General features: G+C 25.3%; 1 protein-coding gene across 17 annotated transcripts in view; it reads right to left on the bottom strand.

Moving 5' to 3' along the window:
- Positions 1-20,303, bottom strand: part of LOC129608558 (muscle-specific protein 300 kDa) — a 257,736-nt gene that overhangs the window by 213,642 nt on the left and 23,791 nt on the right. For 14 of the 17 annotated variants that reach the window (XM_055520144.1, XM_055520145.1, XM_055520147.1 and 11 more), the window contains exon 1: positions 6,824-9,539. The exons of the other annotated variants lie outside the window; for them this stretch is intronic. In XM_055520144.1, coding sequence (XP_055376119.1) covers positions 6,824-8,852 — 2,029 coding nt within the window. In that variant the 5' untranslated portion in view covers positions 8,853-9,539. Of the gene's footprint in view, positions 1-6,823; positions 9,540-20,303 lie in introns of those variants that run through there. 17 annotated transcript variants of the gene reach the window in all.

Below are 20,303 nucleotides of genomic sequence, written 5' to 3'. Positions count from 1 at the left end.
TTTGAAGTAAAGTTAGCAGTACAAGTAAAATTTAGAATAGAATAAAAAATTCGAAATAGATTTTATTATTAAAAGAAAGCATAAATCCGGCCTATAATCTTATTTATCAAAGAAAATTTTTTTATATTTAATGATTTTAATTTTTTTGTGTTACACCAAAAAATTTTTAAGCCGGTCAACAGCCAACCTCAAAATTTTGCAAAATAATAAGAATGAACTTCAATTTAAATATTCAATTTTTGCTCCATTCCACATAAATCTCTTTAAATGAAGAATTTTTTTTTAATTTGGCATCACTAGTAACAAAAGAGAGTAATTTAAAAGAATTTTTTTTTTCCTTTTTTAATGGGAGCAAAAATAATTTACGTTCATAGTGAGTATTTTACTACAATTTATTTTTTTTTTTGAATGAAATAATCAAAATCAGCTGATTAATAGTAAAAAAAATAATAATAAAAAAATTAAAAAAAAAACATTTAGACTTTTTCTTTTCTGTTTAATTTTACCTTCTGCAAAATGGAATTTAATTGTGAGTCCGACATGTACTTAAAATGCTTTGAAAACTATAATAACATTTGTGTGTAATTTAGTACAATACGGTAATTATATTATAAGTACACAAAAGCAAAGAATAATGAACAGGTATTAAAAATGTAAAGGAAACTAGATGAAAAGTGTATTTTATGTGCGTACGTGAGAAATTATTAAACGCATTGCTGTTGCTTTTCATTTTACAATTTTGAAAGTTAAAAGTTTAGGTACGTGTATATTATATGTATATATTATTATGTATGTTGTATATAAGATGTAAATGGGTTTGAATAGAACTTGGGTAAATAATATGAAAGTATATAATAACAATAGAAAGAAAAGTGTGTACACACTTTTGTATTTTGTGTAATTATTTAGTATATACCTACATTTACAAATCTACAATTTACAAAATGTTTGACAGTAAGAATGAAAAATCGATATTTTGAAAATTATTTTAAATTAATTACAAAATTGTATTTTTCTTTTTGTTTTTAAAATGAAAGTTAATTATATTTATTACTTTCGTTTGTAAAAATTTCATTATTGTGATTCAACATTCAAAATTCAATATTTATTAATACAAAATAAGTGGTTCTACATTTTAAATGAATAATCCTACCGATTTATAGGTAATCTCCAGTAAAGTGATATAGGGGAATTGGGCTTCACAAATTTTGAAATGATATCGGGTTTACAAATTTATTTAAAATAATTTAGGTTTTTTGTCTGGCGTACCGCTTTTTGCATACAACTAAATGTTATTGAAGTGACTTGAGATGATATTAAAAAAAAATCTTATGAAAAAACAAAAATATATATATATATATTTATTTGATATCTCCTATAATTAGCTATTCTCTTATTTTGATTTAAATTTTTAATTTTACTTTCACTCGTATAATATCGTATAAATTTCGTATTTATATAACTTTGATGAATGCCTGTCACTTTTATAATACACATATAGAGTAATGTAATTGAATGTTCTCTAAAATTAATGAATCTTAATAATGCGTATTTAAAAAAAAAATTAAACCAGCCAACCATTACAATTTAAAAATATAAGTATACTGAATAATGAAAAACTTTTATCACTGAATTACTAAACATAATTTTTTTTTTTTTAATTTACCACAATAAAATATAAAATCGTAAAAAATTAAAAAATTAAATAAGTGAAGTTATGCTTTTATTAAATTTAAAATTTCATTCAATTTAAATTTACGATTTAAGTTTTACTTTTAATTGTATGAATGAATATACATACTATGTAAATTTATGCTTACACTTGCGTAGTCTCACTGTATATTGAAGGTTGTATATGTACATAAAATTCAATTAATTATTAAAAAAAAGTGAAAATTGTATTTTTTGTTACGCATTCTTAAGATTTAGCTATAAATTAATTTCTCTTTTACGTAATTGAATAAAATATAAGTATACATTCTTTTTAATGTAGCACAAGAGTGTAATAAAATTATTACAACTAATTAACCCATATAGATTTATGGTTTTTAAATTCATTATAATTTCAAGTAAAAACTAGCTTTAATACACTTAAAACTTCGATTGATTTTCCCAAAGAAAACAAAAAAAAAACCAAATTATAAAAAAAAAACGCCGGCTGTCTTGTATCCCAGAGCTACCAAAAAAAATTAAGGTATTAAATGTATATGAATGTATATGTATATACGCCGCATTTGTATTAAATTCTCTATATTTACGTATAAAGTACAAAATTTTATAACATAAGTTAGCTCTCTACTTATACCAACCCTCTCTTAAACAGACATTGTCTATCTGCTAACAAAATCGATTAAATATAACGTAGCGTAATAATCATAAATATGTCTAGGGAACCCCTTTTTTATATTTTAATATAAAATTCTAATAACGCAACAAAAATAGAAAAATAATTTTCAATACTAGAATTAAAAGGCAAAAAACAAAAAAAATAAAATCCTGCTTTTTGTTTAATTCAATACAAATGAATCTTTTAAACAATAAAACAACAACTACCCATACATATAACATCAGTTTTTAGAAAAAACTTCTTTATTCCCCAAAAAAATTAGGTCATCTCTCTATTTTAATTAAAAAAAGACTACAATATATAGGAGTATTATTTGGAATGGTAGAAAATTTTACCTATACAAATTTCATTTTAAATAAAAAATAAAAACGCATCACGCAATTTATTATTAATTTCCAATATAGCATAAAAGTATTGTAGATATTCACGCGACTAAATAACCACATTGTACAAATAATTTTAATTCGAAGAGTCGAGGAAAACTGGAAGAATAATAAAAATGTTGCCATGTATACCAAAATAAAAGAATTTATTTAATAATTTTCTTTTTCCTGTCTTTTTCAGAAAGTAAATACATAATTTGTTTTTAACATTTTTTCACTTTTAGAATAAAAATTTCACAGTCTAATTATTTCGGATAGAGCAAAAATTTACAAAAGCACAAAATTTATGTGCATGGCTTTGTAACAGAAATATTCATGTAATAATCAATCAATATTAGTAACTATATGTATATGCACTCTTTTCTCCAGTTATATAATTTAGTTATAAGATTATATAAGAATACAAGTAATAATACAATATTTATTTGTTTGTTTTACATGGAAACGATTTATGAATCATAAATAAGATATTTTATAAATTAATATATTATGAGCATTGTATATAAACATAATGTTTTATGTAAATTTTTGTTCCAAAAATAAAAAAATCAATTATTATTATATTGTTGAAATGTACTTTTTGGGGTTCTTTTATATAGCACCATTGGAATTTATATTAAAGAATATTGAAAATTAAAAAAAAATTTACAATATTGAGTTCAGGAATGTATGTATCTGCATATACAAAATATTCATTGAATTCTAGTAACTTATCCAAAATTCCGATACATAAAAGAAAGAAAAAGAAGATTCAAAAATTTATTTATATGGACATACATTCGGAACAAGCAATTTTCTATTTTCGAAATTCAAAACGAAATTGAGAAATTAAGATTTATAAGTTGAATTGTATACTAATCTCGATTATTGCGATTTTGAAACTAGATTTATTTCTAGATTTATTTACTAGATTATATTTTGGAACCTTTTTATGAGATTGTAATCAAACGGCAACACTTCTAAATAACTTTGTAATCTAATAAAAAAAATGAGAATAAAAATTAAGTACTTCTGGAAATGCTTATAAAATTAAATGAGGTTGGCAACATTTTATATCATTCTTCACATTATAAAATACGAGTAATAGAAGTTTATTTAGTATAATATTTTTTTGATAATAATCAGACATTTTAGAATTTAATCCCAAATGCTTATCCCGTGTACTTAATTATAAGCAATTAATATCTGTCATTTAATTTCTGAATTGACATTATTGTTTAGAATTTCAAAATTGACAGTATAATAATTATTCTATATAGATCGTATACAACATTTTTACGCATTTACAATTTTGAAATGTTGAATTGATATAAAATTTTTATGTGTTATAAATATTGCATAATATTTATATTTATGAACAAAATATTTAATGTATCATATGGATTAATAAAATCCCTCATTGTATATGTAAATCAATATTACTCTTATGATCTAATATTCTAACATTATATATTAAATTTTTTTATAAAATATCTATTGCATTTACATATACATACATTACTTTTAATAACATTACATTCTATGTTTATGTACATTATTAAAGCTTTATGAGGGGAACGCTCTATGTCACATTTAAAAAATTTGGAAATTATTCAAAAATATCGGTAAAATTAATTGCAAATAATAGGCTGACTTATGTACTAGTACTGCTTAAATGAAATTTTTAAGATAAGGAAACAAGATTTAAAGTTGCAGCAATTTGGCCTTGGTTTTAATGCACAAAATTTTTTACAAAATATTAAAATAAAATAACCAGCCATATGAATTTAGGAATATTTTTTCCCACTTCGTATCACTTTGGATACAAGGTTTTCTGCATTAGCTCTCGATATATTTAAATGCTCATTATGACAGCAAAGTGAATCTATTTTTAGGATCCATGCTTTATTTTTTTTTATCTTATATTACAAAATTTTGTTTCTGGTATTTCTTTATTTATATACATACATTGTAGTACTTATGTATTATACACTTCTATAACATTAAATTTACTTTATACTATGTACCTACATTATTGGCATGGATCGGTAATAAATCTTTGGCTAAAAGAGAAAAACGAAAACATACGATAAGTTTTGCAAAAAACAGAAAAAAAAATGCGTGTTACAAGTTACAACAACAACTTTTTACAATGACATCAATAAATTTCGATTTTCTTTTTTTTTTTTGAAATTCGATCTTAAGTATTTTAGTTTACTTATTATTTTTTTTTTTTCGTTTTTAAATTGAGCATTAGAATATGGGATTGTAGATTAAAACATTTTATACACTATAATGGCATTAATTTATATAAGCAAAACAGAGTTTTTTTCTTTAAATACATTGTCGACAAAAAATTTTCAATGTGGCAAAGTAATAGATAATCATAAATGTGTTATAATGGTGAGAATTCTAACAAGGTTTAGCCATATGGCTAAGTATTATACTATGTGTGTAAAAATAAATGAAAACTATTAATATGTGGAGACAATATTGTTTTCTTTCTTTTCTTTAATTCAATTTACCTTAAATGACATTGAAAACAAAACTTTATGGGGGGACTATTAATAGTATTAATTTTAATATTCATTCCTTTTTGATTTATTTATTATAAAACAGGTTTTATAAAAATTAGTTTGTGGTTGTGCATGTGTCCCTTTACGGGCATACATACACAGCTTTTAAATGGAACGCTATTTGAACACAGGAGTAAACCTTAATTTATAAATTTTAATTTAAAATGAGAAGTCGTCTAACGGAATAAATATGCATAACTACTTTTCTCTTACCGCAACTTTATTACACAGGTCTGTTAAAAATATTAAACTCCTAACAGTGCTAAACAAGTACGCGGGGTACGTTTAAATATCAGATCCAATAAAAATTTTATATTAAAATTGAGAGCTACTTGTTAATTAAATTTAAGTATTTCGGTAATTTGTATAAACACAAATAATAATAAAATTAGATTTGTACTCATAAATTTGAGTTATTATGGAGATTAAAATTTAAATTATTTAAAATGATAGGCTTTGATTAATGACTTATGTATGTATGCGATTAAATTTTTGTTTTAAGATGCTATTATAAGTACTTATATTATGTTAGGTATTTCTTAACCTTAAATTACAGTTACTGTTCGTATTGTAATAGTAAAATTTAATCCTTAAGCGCTTAAAATAAAAAATTAATATATTATACAAAAGGTCTATTTTTAACAGTTTCTCAATTTAGTTAAAACTATTGAATTGAAAAGTTTATTGAAAAAATGCTCAATTCTAGTTCTAAAATTTTCGCGCTATGTCGAAAATTTGGGTTTTATTAAAAAATTATTCTTTAACAAATAAAAGGAGTCATGATTTTGGTCATCTAGGGTTAAAAAATTTGACAAATTTTGCACTATTTTCTTATATACTTTTTTTTGTTCATGAATTATTTACGTATCGCTAATAAAATAATGTTTGGGGGTACATTAATTGCGCAATAAGACTTCAAAAAATAAATAAAACGAAATGATAACGAAATTATTGAAGGTATTTTAAGAAAAAATTAAAAAAAAAAACTTTGTGTGTTTTGATAAAGAATTTTCTTTATCATGTGTAAATATTTGAGTGCCCATTGAGAATTAAAAAAAACCAATGTTCTTTCAATCACTTAGTTCTTATTATGTTCATAACCCTTCATACTATGTTTAGAGTTCATTTAAAAAATATTCAAAGCAATTCCTCACTAAAATTTTAATTTTTCATAATAAGTATATTCTTAATGTCCTTCAACTTAATATTTGCCTCATCAATAATAATATTACAATAAAAATTTAGAAAATAACTTTTAAACTAACTTAACTTAATGTGTGGGTCTAATTCCAAGCAACTAACTTTTAACCTTTACTTTGAATTTAAAATTAAAAAATTCTTATATTACATTTTTATTGATTTTTTCTTTGTAAAGTTGGTTTTCTTTTATAGGTACTGTAATTATATTTGTTTCTTTATAAGTATGTGTTTCAAATATTTAGTCTAGCTATTCTTTATTTACATATTAAATACACTTTTAATATTTATAGCTTTGAATTTTTTCCTGATGGAAACTTTTTATATTGTTTTATAATTACCTCGTATTTCCCTAATATGATTATCATATTGCGAATTACTTCTTGCAAATTGTCGAGCTGATGACATGCCTGTATGTAAAAGCGATTGCTGATGTCTATATTCGTTGTACCATTCAGATGAATGTAATGAGCTACTATTGCTACTACTACTTATTTCATCGATACTATCGGTAGCAGTTGCACCAGTACTTATATTACGTTTACGTGTTAATAATGGTGCGGTAATACCGCTACTACTACTTATGAAACCGCTTGTTGTTGGACTACTAGGACTTATTATATCGTCACTCAAATGGTATGACACATCTTTAATTCCATCACTTCCAACACCACTTCCACTACCGCCGCCCCCACTACCACTACCACTGTAACTATATTGTTTTCTTTTTTCAATTGATATCCTTTTTGTTTTAATTATATCCGGATTAGTACCGTCTTCAAAGGATTTTAAATCACGACTAATCAATTCGGTTGGTTTATTACTAATTTTAACTTGGTATAATTCTGGTTGTGGTTGAGTGTTGCTATCATCCTTCCAATGAATTTGTTGATTTCGGTTGCCTGGTGTAATAATATTACTTCCAGTAGTTTCGATAGTACCGGTGGCGGTGGTAACTAATTGTTGTTTTTTAATAGCTTCATCACCTATATTTTTAATGCGACCAACATCAACATTTTTAATATCAGGTGGTTTTTGCAATGTTTTTATTCCCATTGTATTTGTAGTGCCGGTACTTGTTGATAACGGTGGTATTTCTTTAGATTCACTCCAACGTATAATACCAGTCGCACCAGAAGAACTAGTTGGACTTATTGATGAATGATGTGGTGTTGTACGTGATGAACTTGTACGATAATGTAATAATGTACGCGGTGGTGTAGTACTTTTTGTTGGCAGAGTTGGTGTAATGCCACCAGAATGTAGCACAGTACTACGAGGTGGTGTTGTTGTAATTCTTGTACGAATACTATCAATTTTTTCCTCCGCGGCAAATTTTTCATGCATTTGAGCATAATTAGGTTGGTGTTGTTGTGGCTGGTGATGATGCCCCAAACCAAACTTAATTGGTCCAAATGAACCATCATCTTTGATAACAGTATGTCTAGAAACACGTTCTTCAGAAGGTGTGCGACTTTTACTAAAACGATGTGATTCTTCTGGAGCAAAAACGACAGTTTTGGTTGTTGTACCATCTGGTCCGGTTGTAATTACTTCTCGGGTAGATTTTTTAACAGTGGTTTTTTCGAATTTTATTGTGCGTGAATTATCTTGGGAATGACTTTCTTCAACACATTTTTCAATATTTTCTTCGTATGTTTCACTTTCAACGCTAGCTCCTCTATCACGTCCAGATTTACTTGTATCAACATGTCTTAAGGTAACTTGCGGAAAATTATTATTTGTGTCATCCGCATATTCAATATTACGTTTTGGAGATGATTGAGGTGTTGATCTTAATTTTACAAATTCTACACGTGGATTTTCATCTGATGTCGAACGACGTTCTCTATCAGCTTTCAAACGTTTTTCAATTTCATGTACATCCACATGAAAAACATTATCATCACCTGAACTTAAATCAAATGGTGTTGTATGATGATCGATTTCATCAAAGGAACGTTTGCTACTACTACTACCACCAGATGACCATACTTTTTCCATAAACGCAACTTTGTCCCGTAAACGATGCGATGAAAGAGGTGTTGTCGGTTTACTCGTAGTACCAGAAGTGAATGTACTTTCACTTGTTACTTTTGAAGACACATTTTGATCAGTTTTTGATTCAGTTTCTACTGTTCTGGGTGCAGTTTCTACAGTTCTTTCATAATGGTATGTTGTTGTTTTTTGTACTGGTGAACCTAATTGCTTTTGTTGTTGTTGCTGTTGTTCTTGCTTTTGTTGTTTGTCATTAGGATTTACCATTGACACAGTTTTTATTTCAATTTTAGTAGTCTCTCTATCGAATCCACCATCTTTTGGTGTTGATGGTGGTGGATCCGTTTTATTTTTGGTCGGATCCTTATCCATTCTAATAAATGGAAATAGTCTTTTTCAATTATCATATAGAATTTCTAAATATTTTGTATATAATTTTATATTAACACCTTATAAAATTCTTATAGAACTTAAAACAGAAATAAAATTATTGAAAAATTCAATATTAACACATTTATAATAAATTACGAGTATTAACAATCACATATTCATTTATTTCTTTATTTTAACAATTCTTTTATATTTAATGATTAATTCATTGATTTTTCTCTTCTATTGAGGTATGAAATTAATTTAATTTTCGTATGTATAATACGTCCTACCCATCAATACCATTTGGGGTCTTTTTCCTCAATTTTTTTAATTTTTTTATTCAAAATATTTCTTTTTTTCAATCAAAATTTTATAATTATTTTCATTTTTTTAAATCTTTAACACCACACAAAAATTATTTGAATTTGCAATTTTCAATATAAAAACCAAAAAAAAAATGTAAAACAAAATATAAGTAGCAATTTAATAGCTTTTTTTTCCTTTTTTTAAATAATTTTTTCTTTTCTTTTCAAATATTATTATTCGCACGTAGGGACTTTGTAGAGTATCACATATTACATACATTAATGTACATATGTATTTGTGTATTGTATATAAATATTTTAAAATATTAAAATTTCATTTTCCGTTGCTCCAATTTTACGATTGATTATATGTAGAAAGCCGGTTCGATACTGACTTTAAAACTCGAAAACTATTTAACATTTCAGCTTAAAAGCAGAAAAAACTAGCGAGAAATAAAAATTAACTGGCATAGGACAGGGTATAACAAATAGAAAGAGAGAATAAATTAAATTACTGTGTATACTCTATAGAGATCTCAGAGAAAGAGAGGATAAACTTTATGTTAAATTATAGTTATGAATTTTTTTTTAAATAACAGTTAAAATAACAGTGTTTGATTATTTTGTTACTCACACTTGTTAAATTTTTGTTATTTTTATGAACGAAATTGTAAAAGTTCAGCAGGGTACATGTGTTTGTTGTATACACAATAATTACGCAATTTTATGTTTTGAGAGCGAGCTTTCAATTCAAAGATTACAGAATAGTGGAACATAATACTTTGTTTTGTTTTGAATTGAAATTCAACAAATTTTAAATACAACTGCATGATGTATGCTAGTATTTTAGATTAGAGTATTAGACGGTTTCCCTTGAAAAAGGTTAATGGTATGAACATTAAAAATGAATTAATAAAGTGAAAGGGAATGTATGCGATTTATTTCTCATTTTGAATTTCAAAATGTTTGATGTATGAATTTTTAGTTTTCATCTTTATGATAATTCATCTTTATGATAACAGTTTTGTTGAATAAACGATTCATACATTCATTAGAGAATCCGTGACTTCAATAATGCGCTTACGACGTAAATTTTACAAGGTATCAAATTCAAAAAAGTTAAGTAAAAGCTCTTGACATTGTACACTTTTGCTAAATGCGTTTTATACGTATTGGAGACGTAAAAAAAAACAAATATAAATGTTGCCATAAATAACCAATTAAATAAATTAGCAACTATTTTCAGCAATAAAGTGCTAGTTATTAAGTTTTTTTCCTAAAATGCAGCATAAAATGCAATGTTTTTAATGACTTGGTAAAGTTTGTTAAAAATTAACATTTGCACAGAACTTTAAATTGAACTTTTCAAACAAATGTCAAAGTACGTAATAATATTGTAAAAATTATATTCCAAAATGTACGAAAAGCTTTAGTAGTTTTTTTTTACAATGTTAAGATATTGAAAGCTTTGAGACGGTACTACAACCGTATTAATACCGTACTTAAATCTTTTTTACAGCATTATTGAAGTCACGGAATATGAATTCCCTATACTGAGTTATGAGTTTAATAGTATATAACAGAAATGACATCATTTTCAATTCGTAAATAAAAAATTAAAAAGTAAAAACGCCACCATTACACCATGTTGTCCATCTCAATTTGCATTTAACTACCATTCAAGCATGCATGAGTAGATATTCATATTTTTTATTTCTAACGTATATATAATGTTATATTTTCTATTCTATAGTTCTATTTCAATAAAAAAAACTTTGATCTAAATATAATATGGATAGATGTAAAAATTGCGCATGCCATAAATTTAGTATCAAAAGTTTTTAAGAGAAAATATTTTAAAACAGCTGTTGCAGGGCATTTATATCCAGTATCGATATATTTTTAATATACCACGAAAATGTTAGACGTTACTGTGACATTTTATTTTATATTAATCACTTTAGAAGAAAAAATTTATAATGTTTAATAGCAAATAACAACTAAGAACAAAAAGTAATGTATCTCTGATTCAATATGTTTATTGTGGAACAAATGACGTCATCCAAATGTTTAAAAGTGAGAAATATGCCCATGTATTGTATTTCGTATGCCTCACGTATTTTATGTAGATTTGTTTATGTAGATAGAAGTGAATAGAATGTGTAAAATATAGAATATTAAATAAATTATGGACATACACAAAATGTTATTTATTTAAAATAAAAATTACATAATTTCTTTTCATTTTTGGTTTCACGTTGAACGAATTGTATGAAAAGTGAAGTTATAAAAATCATACACAGAAAGATTGTAGAAAGTAAGACAATGTTGCAATTGCGTATTTAACCTTTTATTATTTTGTTATTGTTTTTATTTCTGTTTAATGTTTGATTGTTTTGTTATTTTTACTGTTAAAGTTTATGTTAGTGTAACAATGTCAGCAATTATTGGTTTTTGTTGTATTGTTGAACACTGTTATAAAAGTCAATGCCGATAAGGGAGAGAGAAATAAATTTTGTTAAATATCATATTCATATATTTAAAAAAATAGTTAAAATTAAGTCCAATACTCTTTGATCAATGTTGCCAGTTCTACAAAGAAATATGTTAGAACAAGACAAAAATTATATGAAAATTATGCTGTAAAAGGGCGGGTTAATTCAATGCTAAACTTTATATATTACAGGGTATTGTAGCGTATAAGTGGATTTTGAACCATTTAATATATGTTATCAACGCTAACTAAATGTAAAATTATTAATTTTAAAATTTTTATTTAAAGTTTTTACATATCAAATGACATAAAATCGTTTGATGTAATATCAATAGTAGTAATGTCAAACTAACTCGAAGTTAGAAATTGATTTTGTAAGATTAATAGAGTTTGAAAATTTTACAATTTAGGTTGAGTTTTGTGATGCCTTTTTAACATATAAAATACGCTGAACTCTAAAGTGGCATCACTGATATGATATCACTGATACATATTAATTTTTCTGTTTCTTTTTATTTCTCTTTTAGTCTCTCTATTTCTGTTCGATGTTTCTACAAAGAGTCTACAGAACAAGTATTGCAACGAAACAAAACGAGTTGAGAAAAGGTTGAATACAAATAAATGAGAGTTAAAAAGGAATACTCCTTAAAAATTTATACTCTATAAAAAAAATTTAACGTTTGTGTTCTCTTTTTTTTCAATATAGTCTTAACGTAAATTTTTACAATACCTTACTTAATTCAAAATATCTTAAGAATTTCAACAGTTAAATTAAAAGCACCATAGAGGTATAAATAGAAAAAAATAATAATAAAAACAAAAAATACACCTGGGTCAAAAAAAAAAAAAATCAACATAATAATTTGATAAAGGTAAACCGGCTGCAGCAAAAATATTTTTAATTTTACTCTTAGTTTTCTTTTTATTTTTTGTATATACAGAAGTAGCTAGTTTATGAAAAAAAGGTAGAAATATGCAAAGAAAATAAAGAAAACAATAATAAAAACAAGATGGGATTATGTCATGTTGCTATTTTTAGACTTGAAAGCAAAAAATAACATTTCTTATTTTTGGTTTCTTATTGGAACGAATAATTTAAAAGATTAGAGTGCGGTTAGAGAAACCATAATAAGAGTCAAGAAAGCATAAAAGAGAATGATTAAAATGAGGAAAAATGCTTAGTTAATTTAGGGTACTTTAAATTTGTTCGTGAGTTTATTAAGGTACACTATCTCGATTTCTTTCGTAAATTATCGTCAAGTTGTACGGTGGTATATTCTCCGGGTTCGGTGTTTATTATTAATTTTGGCGGGAATGAATCTTTTTAATAGAACTAGAATTCTATTAAAAAGAAGTGCCTTTCAAATTCATTCATTTTAGTTTACATCCTATTTCTTTTCTTTATTGTAATAAAATCAAATATCTGCAATGTTATTTGTTTACCTACATGCTTAAGTTAATACGTGTTTTATATCGAAATAATTAAAAGCGTTAACTGAATTAATTATCACTTAATTTGTAAATGTAATAAGTACATTACAACAAAACGAAACAGTCAGTTTTTTCTCTTTTAGAAATGTGAAATATTTTATGAAATTAATACTTTCTTCTTATATGTTGGTTGTATTTGTCGGAACATTTACTTTTCGTAATTTGATACATTTTTTAATAAAGTATAGATGAGGTAATGAACGCATTTAAAATAGTGTTTTAACAAGTTATTCAACAATTTTATGAGAAAGTAACGTACATAATATACGCTTTTCACAAGAAATCGGTATTTCCTTTTATATTTTCTATTGTAAACTCATATTAAGGTAATTGTTCTTATAAAATTACTCCTTTTAGAGTAAGCGTAATTGGCGATGCTATTTAAAACTTTATGTAAAATATTTATATTCATGGTTATAGTTAAATACTATTTTGTATCATGATACTTTCCAATATTTTTAAAACAAACACCGTGCCAATTAACATTCGGTATGTATGAGATGAAAAATGCATTGTATCTACTCACAATACTCACAGAACTGTTAGAGTCACAGAACTATGCAATTATTTCTGCTAATAGAACTGTTCGAGTATTTATAAACCTGGTTTAAATTGAATTAATATTATACTAATAAGTACTCGTAATGAGGAAGGAATAATTTTTTAGATCTTCATACAATTGTAATTATCACTGATGTAAAGTAATGGTTTATAAATTCAAATTAATTATCGTAATTTACATGCGAAGTCTAACAGAGTCAAAATGTAAACATAATTGGATATAAGATTATTACACTTTTAAATTCATTTACACTTCGATTATATAATATGTTAATTATTAGTGATAGTAAGCATGCGAAAATTTTAAATAATATAACAACGATTAGGTGTGAATAATTAGTCAGTATTTCACACAATAGTTAACTTCCTTATTTTACTAAAATAAATAATTGAAGAATATTATGTTGAAGTATAAAATATAAAATAGTGTGTATACAAAAAATCATTTATAATTTTTACCTATAAAACTTGTACATACATAAACGAAAGAACTCGAAATGAGAGTTATTGAAAATTCTCTACAAATGTTCTGCATAAGAATTCGCATCAAAGGTCTCGAAATATTTGCATTCATTAAAGAATTTGTTATCAACAAATTTTCTAGGTGTCAGTGCCTCTATTTTAGAAATTATACTGCTTTTTTGTCTAATTTTACAAATATTCATTAGGCGAAACAATCCTCAATAAAATGTAGTTCTAGAAATTATGTTATTTAAAGATGTAAACTGGATAGGAAGAAATTACTTTGACTTTCAATTTTTAAAAAAAATTACATTCCGAAGAAACTGAAATAAAAAGTTAGCTTTAGAGTTATGAATGAAACAAAATAAACCTGATATTGTTTGCTATTTGTAATGTCTGGCCTATATATGAATTCTTAACGTAAACGTTTTAACATTTATTACCGATTGCATTGTGTGCAATATTGAACGTATTCCGACGGCAAAAAGTTTGATACTTCAACATTTCAATAGGTTTGAATATTATATTTGAGATTTTAAATTTTTCTCATTTAACTTCTATTTTTTGTTTTACTTAAATTATTTGGGGGTAAAACTCTATTATATCCATACATAACTAAAAAATATCAATGCCAATTTTACGAAAATAGAAAACGAAAGTACATTTTTGAAAACAATTACAAAATACCATAAAGAAAAAGTTGAAGTCTAATTGCCATATCAAAAATAATTTGTCTGACTTTTTTTTGCATTTACTTTGAATTACATATATATATATATATATATACATACAAATAAGCAAATCAATGTGTTATACTTATAAGACTTCTCGAGTGCATTGAATAACTTAAAAAGTATACATTTTTTATTATTATTGTACAGTGTTATGTTTCAATAAATTTTCAAATAAAAATAATTACATTTTTTATAATACTTTTCACTTAATTTTTTTTATTTCTCTTAATAAATAGTAGTTGAAAAGATCTAAGTACATACTAATTATTGAATCTTATTCAATATTGCTTACATTGTTTTCATTCAAAAGTTTTCTATATAATAAAACGCTTCTAATCGATTTTTATTACTGTACAATATTTTTTATATAATCAGTAGCTAATGATCATTCAATATTAAATTCTGAATAAGCATCTTTAGTATATTAATATCGTAAATGAAATCATTTTTCAACAAGTTTTTATTTTTAGATTATTTTAAAAATTTTTTTATAATTTACTAGAATTTTAATGTAAAAATTTTAGAAGAGATTTTGTTGTTTTAATGTATGTATGTATGTATGTAAAAATCGAAACTTGTAATACAATACATATAAGATATATTTTGAAATTTTGTAAAGAAAAGATTTCAGAATTCATTTATTATTATTATTATTATTATTATTATTATTATTATTGTTTTCTCTTAAACGGAAATTCTTTTCATATTTTAATGTTAAAATAAATTGTAAAGAAATAAGATCATATACATACGAAAAAAAGATTGTATTCTACTTATATTTTAAGAATATTTAATTTTATTTTTATATCTTTATAGTATTTGTCATTATATTGGTATTTTAAAGAATATTACAACTAAAGAAATATGTCATTGCTTTTAAATAATTGTAATTAGTTTTTTATTCTAAATTTCTGTTTACAGTTGAATGAAAAAGTTACAGTTGTTTCATACATTGAATTTTTTTGTTTCCAATTCAGTGGAACACTAAATATTTCACTGATAATGATTTATTTCTTATTTAGGTCCAGTTGTAATTTTTAAAATATACTCTAATTTTCACGCATTATGTATACAATATTGTTAAATAATTACGGGACATCCTAGAGCTAAGATTACCTATTGGACAATTTTTTACCAACAACTAAAAATTTTAGTATTTAGTTTCTCCGTATTCAAATCTATTATCTGTATCAAAATTTCGTTCAGTTCGGAAAAGTTTAAGTGTATCGTTAGTCAAAGAGAAAAAAACGCCTCTCAAAAATTTAAAAATTGGTAGTTAAAGTTGATCCATATTTTAAAATTATACTTGTATTATATGTGTACTTACTGGACGAAAAATGAGATCAACTTAAATATCTGAGTGAACGATGATCTCAAAAGATTTGCTGTTTGGGCAGGTGTTTAACTATTAACGAGATCGAAACGAAATATATAACAATGAAGAACTTAAATAAACAAACAATTGTCACTAATTTCTTCTTAAGTGATGGTTAAACTTGAGGAGGTAGAAAAGCACAAACACTTGGATTATAAATTGTCTTCTTTCGAAGAACGTATAGAATATTAGTAGTGTTTGTTAGCGTATTAGTAATGTTAGTTGACTTATTATTTTACAACACAAAAATGTAATGAATAGTCTTAGTTCATAAATATTATGTAATTATACTAAAGTTATAATCATAATATAAAAATTTAATTAAAAACTAGATTTTTCCGTTATAATATATTCCTTTCCATATTATGGAATTATGTGCTACAGCAATATTTATACCAACTATAGAATATGTTAGAATTTTATTTATTTTGAAATTTTGCCGCCATTTATGTACAATATTATTATGTATATTAAAGAATTTCAAAGAAACTATTTTTATTTAACAATTTTTGTTTTCATCTTTAAAAAATATGATTTTTAATGTTTAATAATAAAATAAAAAACAAATTATTAATTATGCGGTATTACAAAAAAAAAATGTTTATATTGCTTTTTCTAAATGAATGTTGCAAATGTTTCAAATCAGGCAAAAGTAATAATAGCGACAACAATTTATGCTACGGAATATTAAAATTATTAAAGAATTTTTCTTGATACTTGTACTAAGTATATGCAAACAAAAAATAAATATGTGTTGGGTAATAAAAATTCAAAAAAATTTGAGCAAGGATTCATTAAAGTGAACAATTTATGACCATTTTAATTAATTTTTTTCTCCAGTACGCATATAGCACATAAATGTTATATAAGTTAAAATTTTTTAATGAATTATTTTGTTGTTTTATTTTTTTCAATTAAATTTTTATAAATTATTTAAACAAATGCGTTCAAAGAAATTTCATTAAAGAACATTTTATTATATTATTTTCTTTTTGATTATCACGAATAAAAGAACAAACATGTTGGACAAGAGTGTTGTGTTATTTAGAATGTGGGCGACAAAAATAAACGTTGTCATGCTAAATTTGTTGGTTTTTTTTAGTTTTTTAATTAAATTATTGAATTTTCACCATATTTGTATACGAAAATATAGTCATTGAGTTGTTTTTAAGAACGACAAAATTCAATAAGTTTAGTAAATAAAATTTAGTATATGTATATAAATTTAATATCATTCTAAATATTGTGAAAAAGTGTGTCTTTCATATCCTCTATAAATATAACATCCAGAAAATGTTTTTTATTTTTCTTTAAAAATTCTATTTTTGGAAGTCATCTGAATAACTAAAGCAAAAAGTTAAAGATTTTTCGGTATTTTGATTTTGATGACACAATTTTCACAAAATTTATTATTGTTTTTGAGTTGCATGTTTATTATAACGAGTTCTTTAGCTCTTCAAAAGAGCTTATTGTTTATTCAATACATAGTAAGTATAGTAGTATAGTAGTATATAGTATAGAATGAAATATTGTAGTAATTTTATTGTAGTCTAAAAAGTGCATAAAACATAATAATAAAAATTTTAGTAAAATTTCAGGTCATTTACCATTTCAGTTTATCTTATTCCGTATAAAATTGAAAAACAACTTGAATTGCCGGCCATGATGAGTCGCCAGCTCGCCATTGTTGTAGAAACACAATTTAACAACGATGCTGTAAAATTTTAATATGCTTTTTTCCCACTAGGTGAAAAGTTTCAGAAAATAGATTTACCCTTAGCAAAATATTCTTAATATAAAAGATAATATCAATGCAAACATTTAGATAAACTTTCCTATGAAAATGCATACCTGCTTTTAAAGAAATACGCAAATAGTCAGTCGCTGTTTTATTCTGTTTACGACTAGTCTGTTTACTGATTTGCAAGACTTTTTTATTATAGTAACCTAATTTTTATACCCTGCACTTCGTGAAGGGTATATTAACTTTGGTATGGAGTTTGTAACTACTTGAAGGAGTCATCTGCGGTATGGACATATATATATATTCTTGCTCAGCGTAAAATTCTGCGTCGATTTAGACATGTCCGTCCGTCCGTCCGTCCGTCCGTCCGATCGCACGATAACTCAAAAACGAATAATGCAATCGACACCAAACTTTCACAAGTTTTTTCTTTTGTGCCAAGGACGAACCCTATTGTTATTGCACTAAGTCGGACAACGGGTTCGGGTAGCTGCCATACAACTCCAGGAGTTTATTTTAAATATTTCAAAAACTAATAAAGCTATAAATATAAAATTTTGTATACGTGTGTCCAATTATATTTTACACATGCTTTAAAAATTATAATGGGATAGCTGCACCGGTTCGGGTGGCTGCCATACAACTCCAACGGCAAATTTTTTATATTCGGAAAAATAATAAAGTCAGATTCATGAAACTTGGCAGTCATGTGTCCAATTATAGGTCAAATATATTTCTGAAGTTTTAGAGGAATTCCTTGACCGGTTCGGGTATCTGCCATACAACTCCAGAAGCTAATTTTAAATATTTGGAAAAATAAAAAAGTCAGATTCATGAAACTTGGCAGTCATGTGTCCAATTACGGGTCAAATATATTTCTGAAGTTTTGGTGGAATTGCTTGACAGGTTCGAGTAGCTCCCATACAAGTCTAAAAGCTTATTTTAAATATTTGGAAAAATAATAAAGTCAAATTCATGAGACTTGGCAGTCGTGTGTCCAATTTAGTGGGATTGCTTGACAGGTTCGAGTAGCTCCCATACAAGTCTAAAAGCTTATTCTTAATATTTGGAAAAATAATAGAGTCATATTCATGAAACTTGGCAATTGTGTGTCCGATTATAAATCAGATATATTTGTGAAGTTTTGATGGAATTGCTTGCCAGGTTCGAGTAGCCCCCATACAAGTCTAAAAGCTTACTTTAAATATTTGGAAAAATAATAAAGTCAGATTCATGAAAGTTTGCAGTCGGATGTCCAGTTATAGGTCAGACATGTCCGTGAAGTTTCTATAGAATGATTTCACAGGTTCGAGTAATTGCTACACAATAACGAAAGGTGCAGGGTATAATTCAATCGGTTTATACCGATTGAAACGTTTTTACTTGTTTTTATTAATTTACTTATTTTCAAGATTCCGGAAGTGTTATAAAAATTTTCGGAAACATTATGCTTTATACTTAGTTCAATTTTGGATGACTCCTCACACCATTTGATTTGTACTATTTATACTTTTCCATTTAAGAGGATATAATACTTCAATTCGTAACAACAAATTCCCATTATTCGCAAAATGAATTTTTGGAAAACATTTAGTACCGCCCTTTGCCACATTCATTGAACATGTATGTAGGTTAATTAGAACTCATTAGTATTCTTCTTTTTCCAAATAAATGAGTAGATAATATCAAGCGATTATATTTATATATTTGTATATATTTATATGCCCTTTTATATGCATATATTTATATTTACTTAATACGATCAGAGAGATCTTCTTTTAACATATAGAAATCAATTTTTTCCGGAAATTTTCAATAAATCACTTGTCATTCTTATATAAGAGATGACATCAACAGCTTGTGTTACGAAGTAATACAGTAATTAAATATTTATAAAGAATTCTTATTTTTCATTTCAGTTTTTCATAAATTACACGCTCTCAATTTATTCAATAATCGCATTAGAAATTTATCATGATCTCATAAAATTCTATTGTATATACAAACCAAAAATATATTGTGTCATGTGTGTACTTAAATCAAAATGGGCATTAATTCAATTTAAATTTTTTTTCTTTTTCGATTCAGTAATTTTCAATAGCGGAATATAAATAAATAAAATTGTTTTAGTTCCAATCAAATTGAACAACATATGTTTAAAATGTATGTACGTATGTAAGTGTTTGTATTATCTATTAGTGAACTATACATAAAAGTTGCGTAACATAAATGTGATCAACTCTTACAACTTCACTCTTTCACTTATTTCATATAGTGCTCTTTAA

Source organism: Condylostylus longicornis, unplaced genomic scaffold, assembly GCF_029603195.1.
Source record: "Condylostylus longicornis isolate FDR11 unplaced genomic scaffold, ASM2960319v2 ptg000031l, whole genome shotgun sequence".
NCBI lineage: Eukaryota > Metazoa > Arthropoda > Insecta > Diptera > Dolichopodidae > Condylostylus > Condylostylus longicornis.
Note: the sequence above shows the minus strand (reverse complement) of the source record. Positions and strands in the feature narration are given on the sequence as shown.